The sequence below is a fragment of the Sinocyclocheilus anshuiensis genome, unplaced genomic scaffold, assembly GCF_001515605.1.
Source record: "Sinocyclocheilus anshuiensis isolate Anshui unplaced genomic scaffold, SAMN03320099.WGS_v1.1 scaffold664, whole genome shotgun sequence".
In the NCBI taxonomy this organism is placed as follows: Eukaryota; Metazoa; Chordata; class Actinopteri; order Cypriniformes; family Cyprinidae; genus Sinocyclocheilus; species Sinocyclocheilus anshuiensis.
In genome coordinates, this window is record NW_015554122.1 from 25,643 (window position 1) to 33,241 (window position 7,599).

The following is a 7,599-nucleotide window of genomic DNA, read 5'->3' on the forward strand; positions in this document are numbered from 1 at the left end:
GAGCCTTTGTGCGCAAACGCTGCCTTTGAAGTCATAGTCTACGCTTTGATCTCGCTGCCACGCGTGGTTCATGTAGCTCTCAATAGTTGCAAACAACTCCGCGCTGTCAATATGTTTGAGTGGGTTTAAGTAGGATAGACAGCAGTTTCACTACATTTTCAGCAATTTCTAGTGATTATTAACACATCATGTGCATTTATTGTTTATTGATAACTACGCTGACTACATTTTACAATCGCATTTTATTCTGGGGAGTGATGAAGAGACAGCATTAATATTTTTTATAATATGCTTATTATTTATATTACAATTAGCGTAGTATTTAGGGTTAAAATAGAGAAAATATTTTTAAATTCCAAACATTTTTTAATACATTTTTAAAAGAGGCAAATTAGAGGCGTTTGGTGGTCAGAAAAACAATATTCCTATGTAATGCCATGGTTTAAAGGGGTCATATGATGCGATTTCAATTGTTCCTTTCTCTTTGGAGTGTTACAAGCTCTTGGTGCATAAAGAAGATCTGTAAAGTCCATAATTATGTCCCCACTGGATGCAACGATGCCTCGTTTATTATGGGTTTTAATGTTTTGTCTCGTCGCTCCGGCCGGGACACTGCATCACAATATGGTGAGGGGCGTAACATTTCCGTCACACGCTTGAGGTATTCGGCCAATCACAACGCACTGGATAGCTGGCCAATCACAGCACACCTCGCTTTTCAGAACGATGAGCTTTGTAAAAATCGACGTGTTTCAGAAAGGCGGGGCATAGAGGAGAAACAATAATGTACATTATGTGGAAAATAATGTGTTTTTTTAACTTTAAACCGCATAAACACATTTCATTACACCAAATACACAAAATAATGTTCTTTTTAGCAACATCATATGACCCCTTTAAGCACTAGATGCCTGTATGGCTGTTTAATAAATATAGCCTACATATATTTAGCTCTACTCTAAATAGTTACAATAGTAGCTTTATTTATTTATTTATTTATTTATTTAATGTTTTGCATTGTATATTTAGACATTATCAAACACTCAATGTTTCTAAGTTTTGCTTTTTTTAAATGTTGAATTTAAAAAGATTAATTACTCATTTTATGACATTTATGCAAGAAGACAATTTAAGTGAATGTTAAAAAAGGCCAGCAAATATGTAATTTAACCCAATAAAAAAATTTAAATAACGTTTAAAAAAAAAAAAACACAAGGCAACCAACTGCATTCAGGGAAATGCTTTCTTGTATTCCTTTAATGGGCAGTAGCTGAAACTCATTCAACTTCCTACAGGGAGAGAAAGATTGCAGAAAGACTAAAAACTTAAAAATATGACAACTAGCATCTGGTTATGATCGCTATTAAGGTGTTTCTCATGTTATCTAATATATATAGCATAACTGCCTATTATCTAAAACTAAACATTAACTATAATGTGTTTCATAAAATACAACTAAAGGCCAGATTTCCGAGAGGTAAACTAATGCGTTAAAATGCCAAAAACTGCTGTAATTTCCTCAACTCTCTGGCGAGTGTGCTTGAGAAGCACTGAAATACTTCCGCATTCCTCAGTTCCTATGGAAGCCTATGGGAGTGTCACAACTGTTTCTCAGCGGCTCTGCTCCGCCCAAGCCGTCAAACTGACGTCATCAGAGGAGGAATGCCATTCCAGAGATGAAGTAAATGTAAATCTCGATTTCATGAGGACTTTAACACGTTTTGCTGTGGAAAAATAGTTGACTTTTTGGGCTTATTTACAGTCTGTTGTACCTCACTGTACACAGTTTTTTGAAAATGCTTATTATTGTGTTTGTTGCATAGAACGAAGCTTTCACTGATTGCATGAAGTTTAACGGAAGTTACTACCATAATTGACACAAAGCATCATGAGACGTAGGAAAACGGTGGATATGTGCAATTTCAGCAGTCATCTCAGAGTAGGTTGGGTTTGAGTTGGATTGAGAGGGTGTTCGTATGTGTGTGGTGATGTGTAACTCTATATTTTGTGGCACTAGGTAGAGCCGCTGAGCTCGTCTGGAGTGGAGGAGTGTCTGCGGCACGCGTGTGGACAGAAAGCAGCTGCAGCAGATTATGCAGAACTCTTCACCTGAACTCCAACCAACAGAAGAGTGCAGAACCTGTGCCTTACACGGTCATCAGCACTGCAAATACACTAACACTGATAATAACTGCAAACCAACATGCCTGCGATTCTTTTACAGGCATTGTCACATTTCATAAGCACCCCTGTTTAAAAGTATTACATTTATCTGAAGTTTAAATCCAACATTAAAAATGATTTTCCATCCCAAAACACCAGCCTGTTCCTTTGTGTAACAGAAAAGATGAAACTCAAAAAGATGAAGTGGGTTACACTTTATTTTAAGGTGTCCTTGTTACAGTGTAATTATACATTTAAGTACTGAGTACTACATGTACTTACTATAAGGTTAGGATTACTTAGGGTTTGGATTGGGGTTACTTGCATGTTATTATGCATAAATAATTGTTATTATAATAGTAATATAACATGTGTAACAAGGACACCTTAAAATAAAGTGTTACCGATGAAGTGAAACTGAAAAGTTTTTTTTTTTTAATCAGAAAAAATTCCTTTTAATTTCAGAAATTGATATGACAAGTGCACTCTTCATTTTATTCTATACGAACTAGCTGGTTATTTTAAAACAAATCAACCGTAACAAACCAACAATAACACAAAGTTTATTCTTTTTAATCACAAAATACATTTGAAAACAGTTTTGGAAGCATGTAGTTTTGTTCTTCTGACACTTTCTTGAAAAAATGCTTGGCTGTGATATGAAAACATTTACTCATAGTTGACTAACATTTTCCTTAAAAAACTTTCAGCAGGTTTTAAATGAGTGGAAATCATGAAGGAAACACTATACTGCTAACGACACTTTATTGGAGTTTTATAGGTTTTAATTAAGATATTGTGAGCTGGGTTCAATTTATCCTGTTAAATGCATTTTTTTCAAAAAAAATTTCCTAAAGAGGTCACTTAAATTTAATTGTTTAAAAAATAAACAAGACAGAAATGGACAAATGTACAAACACTTAAAAGTGACTCGAGCTTTGGAATCTCACAAAAGTGTGCAAAGTTAAGCTTCCCTTATTGATGTGCACATATTTCATAAAGTGACATGAACTCACACAGAACAGATTCAGCTGGAGAACGACACAAAGATCAGTAACAAACAGTCATCCAAAACACTGGACTTGAAACCAAACCTAGAGACTTGTGTTTCCCTTTATGTATCCATTAATTACTGTAAGCAGGTTACATTTCACGACCTTTACACAACACTGTCAGAGTAAAGACTGGGTCTGGAAGACCTTCGGGTTGCATTTATGTTGCACACTGACTTAATCTGTAGCAAGGTCCTAATTTAAGAACTTGATTTTGAATGTGAATAGTTTACAAGCACACTCTAGCAGTGATGTTACACAGAAGTCACTGGCGTTCAGTATAGTTCTAGTACCCTGCTCATTACATGCTACACGAGTATCTTCACTCTGCATTCAACTAAATGTGTCAAATTCAGAGCGAGGACACAAATCTTGATTTAAGATGGTGATTTTAGCGATTGAAGAAAATTTAAATACATTTAAAAACAACTGAATGATTGAATCCCTGCAGAAATAGCTTTTCTTGAGCTGTTAAAAGCAATATGATAAATGCATAGCTTTAATTAAACCTTTTAAAATGTAAAAACTAAGACATTCGGTGGCTTTGAGTGAGTTTCTTGTAATGAAATTCACAGGTACTTGATTAGTTGGTTAGTACTTCTAGTACCATGACTTCAATCCTGTGAGAAGCACCCAAGGAACCGTTCCCAACACACAGAGTACCTCTTCCATCAGGTAAACACAGACAATGAGCACCTCATTTAAGGCACAGCGTGCTACATGAAGAACTGGCCGAACAGATTGGCCACGCCGAGGAGGACGAGGAAGCCATGGAAGACGGCGGAGGGCCAGCGTAACTCCCCTCTGCGGTTCAGTGAGGTCAGGTGGATCAGAGAGGGAAGCACAAACACCAGAGCCAAGCCACATAGGGCCCCCGAATACCTGAGAGGAAACCAACCTTTACAAAGCCTGCCGTTCCAAAGTCAAGTCACCTTCATTTCTATAGCACTTCACACAATACAGATTGTGTACAACAGCTCCACAGAGATAAGCAGGGTCAAGTCTGGACTACTGAAGTCTGGCAGAGAGAGAGTTCAATGCAAATCCTTCACAGCACTGCTGGATACACACAGCCTCTGCCCAGTTTAAGAAATAATGACACTAAGTTCCTGTTTTAAAAAAGGAAGCAGGAAAAGTCTCTTACCTGATGATGGAGCCGATGTTGGGGTAAAACCTGGCCATTAGGACTCCAGCTCCCACAACAAGGATGTTCAGAATAAACACATGAAGGAAACTAGGAATGGAAAGACGAGGCATCAATAATGTCAATACATTGAGATCATTCTTGTAAGCATACAGTGCAAGTCAGTGTTCCGCTCATACTATATGATTTACAAGCACCTCTTCCAGCTCCAACACATCAATCTGAGAAACTACTGTGTCATGACTTCGGTCTGATCAGCAGGTTGTTGTTGTTTTTTGTCTGTTTTGACAGTTCGCCATGTGCTCATTGTCTTCGTGGTTTCCCTCCCCATCGTTATCTTATTAACTACTTTAGCTGCCGTCACACCTGTGGCTTGTTTATTCCTTAATTCTCCCTCCTTTTAAGTTCCCCTCGTGTGTAGTCTTGTGTCTGACCGTTGTGGTGTGAACACGCTACTCTTCGTTCGTGACCTACTACCAGTCTTGAGTTCTTGTCCTGCCGTGTTTTCATAGGCTCCAAGTACAGTTTAGTGTTTTCAGTTTGTCTTTTCCGCTCGCTCTCTGCCTCTCGTTTCACCAGTTTTCTGTTCCCCAGTTCCTGCCCTGGCATTACCAGAACCGCGCTTCGCGGCCTCTCCTCTCCTGCCCCTCTCGGTGCACTCTACAAGGAACTCTCTGCCCTGACGTTGTGTCAGTACCGACGCTTGGACTCTGTGTGCGGTTCCCTCTCCACTCTGACGTTGCGTCAGCACTGACGCTGGGACTCTGTACGCTGTTCTCTCGCTACTCTGACGTTGCGTCAGCATTGACGCTGGGACTGTGTGCGCTGATCTCCCTACGCCTTACCCTCTCTGCCTCGTGGAGTGACTGGAGGCTCGTTTGGACTGTTCCCCTCTTCCTGTCTCTAATCACTGCCCTGAATTACGGCTTCTGGTCTGCAGTCCCAGCCGAGTTTTGTGTTTTGAGATTCAAATAAATTTGAGTTGAACCTGCAAATTGAATCCGTGTTTTTCCCTGACATACTGAGTATAGGGCATTTACATGGGGTTTTGTCATTTTATTTTATTTTTATAAATGAGGCTGTGGCTTAACATTTAAAATGCAGGATTTTTAAGGAAGTCACACACTCAAGCATCATGATTGGTCCATTAAATACAGGAAGACAACTCTGTCAAAGGTTTTACGGACAATGAAGTAGTCTACATTGAAAATATGTGCCCGTGTGCTTTTGTAATGTTAACTTTTAAATGCGACACTGTTTCACAAACACACACTTGTGGTCAAAATTTACAAACACTTTGCAATCTCTGCAAAATGTTAATTATTTTACCAAAGTATACAAAATGCATGTTATTTTTATTTAGTACTGACCTGAATAAGAGATTTCACATAAAAGACGTTTACATATAATCCACAAGAGAAAATAATAGTTGAATTTATAAAAATGACACCGTTCAAAAGTTCACATACGCTTAATTCTTAATGCTGTGTTTTTATCTGGATGATCCACAGCTGTTTTTTGTTTGTTTGTTTAACATAATGCCACATTATTAATAATAATTTTATAATTAATAATTAAAGTTATAAATAACTTTGAAACAGCGCCTTCTAAAATAACAAGGCCACTTAGTCTAAAATTAATAATTAAATTTTCCTCTTTTGTTCCATAATGTGCAACGCACATCTCAAAAATCTGTTTTAGTGTTTCATTCTTTAAAGGACAAAAATGTGTGCGGCAACTGTTTTGAATATTACATGATCTCAGCTATTTTGTAAAGCCTGCTTTAATTTTCAAAAGTAGGCCTTTTGCCATTATTCATTCTCTTCATATTTATGTATTATCTCTATAAAGGATGATTCCCCACACCACCTTTTTCATTCAGAGGAACCTTCATTTCAAACAAACAGCCAAGAAGACTCAGAGATTCACTTCTCAATTGTTTCAGTGGATGTGTCATGAAGCTAAACAGTTCATTAAACTGACTGTTTTGAAGCGATTGAAACTCTACTTGGTGAGGACATCTGCTGGATAAAGCCATGTAACTGCACTAAATACCATGAAATACAACATTTTTTGTAAGTTCTACAAATATGTTGAACACTTTTACAAACAGAATTTGAAAAATTCCACTAAAAACTGACTCGAGAGTGGTTACAAACATACTTTTAATACTGGTTTAAGGTTTCAACTGGCATAAACTCCCTCACAACATTAAACCGCTGACATTTCAAAATGTTTCAAAACAGTATGACGTCGTAACTAAGCCTTGTTTGCAAATATCACATGATTTTGTAACAAAGCACTGATCTGAAACTAAAGATTTCAAATGCGCCCATCAGTCATAACTCATTATCATACACAATTATTACTCACCTGGGATAATGGTCCCCAAAGAGCTGCCCCATCAGCTGCACGCGCACCAGGTACCCCAGCAGAGGATACACGGTGGTCATCTGGAACAGAAGACAAGCCCTCGCTACAAACACCAGCACATCGCTGCTGGGGAAGTTATCCAGAAAGTTCTGTAGAGGAGGACGAGACAACGTCAGTATGAATGAATGCACCTCAAACAGCTCGTTTTGAAAAAATATATGATATTAGAGTTGCAGTTGCATGCTCAGTCTTACTGGTTCAATGCACTCTTTAGACAGCGGTGGTGATGGGAAAGCAGCAAAGATCAGCACGCCCACATAGAGGTACGTTAACCCCACCAGCAGGTACGCCAACGACAGATCCCGCACCTGCGGACACAGCATCAGTTCACACTCACTACTGAACTGCTGATGCACAGCACTACTGGATGAGTCTCAGACATTGTCACTATACGACTATGAAATACAAATGTTTTACAATGATGATAAATAAAACTATTTTCAGTTTGGTTTTAGTTTTATTCGGCAAGGATGCATTCAATTGATCAAACGTGACAGCAAAGACTTTTACATTGTTACCAAAACATATGAAGAAAATATTCCCACAAAAATATTAAGCAGTACAACATTGATAATAATCAGAAATGTTTCTTGAGCAGCAAATCCGCATATTAGAGTGATTTCTGAAGATCATGTGACACTGAAGACACGCACACACACTCTCACACACTCTTACACACTCTCACACACTCACTCTCCCACACTCACTCTCCCACTCACTCTCCCACTCACTCACACTCACATACTCACACACTCACACACTCACACACACACACACACTCACACACACACACACACACACACACAC

General features: G+C 38.4%; 2 protein-coding genes and 1 long non-coding RNA gene across 6 annotated transcripts in view; 2 read left to right on the forward strand and 1 right to left on the reverse strand.

Moving 5' to 3' along the window:
* The window catches only part of LOC107670043 (SH2 domain-containing protein 4A), a 14,469-nt gene extending 12,137 nt beyond the window's left edge, over window positions 1-2,332 (forward strand). For all 4 annotated transcript variants that reach the window (XM_016462519.1, XM_016462522.1, XM_016462521.1 and 1 more), the window contains one exon: window positions 2,018-2,332. In XM_016462519.1, coding sequence (XP_016318005.1) covers window positions 2,018-2,113 — 96 coding nt within the window. In that variant the 3' untranslated portion in view covers window positions 2,114-2,332. The remainder of the gene's footprint in view (window positions 1-2,017) is intronic.
* Window positions 2,333-2,710: 378 nt separating this feature from the next.
* The window catches only part of LOC107670042 (sodium-coupled neutral amino acid transporter 9-like), a 16,173-nt gene continuing 11,284 nt past the window's right edge, over window positions 2,711-7,599 (reverse strand). Inside the window, exons 12-15 of the mRNA XM_016462518.1 lie at window positions 6,987-7,100; window positions 6,733-6,881; window positions 4,360-4,449; window positions 2,711-4,097 (exon numbers count right to left, since the gene is read on the reverse strand). Coding sequence (XP_016318004.1) covers window positions 3,932-4,097; window positions 4,360-4,449; window positions 6,733-6,881; window positions 6,987-7,100 — 519 coding nt within the window. The 3' untranslated portion in view covers window positions 2,711-3,931. The remainder of the gene's footprint in view (window positions 4,098-4,359; window positions 4,450-6,732; window positions 6,882-6,986; window positions 7,101-7,599) is intronic.
* The window catches only part of LOC107670046 (uncharacterized), a 19,835-nt gene continuing 17,813 nt past the window's right edge, over window positions 5,578-7,599 (forward strand). The window contains exon 1 of the long non-coding RNA XR_001632059.1: window positions 5,578-5,588. This is a non-coding gene — a long non-coding RNA (uncharacterized LOC107670046). The remainder of the gene's footprint in view (window positions 5,589-7,599) is intronic.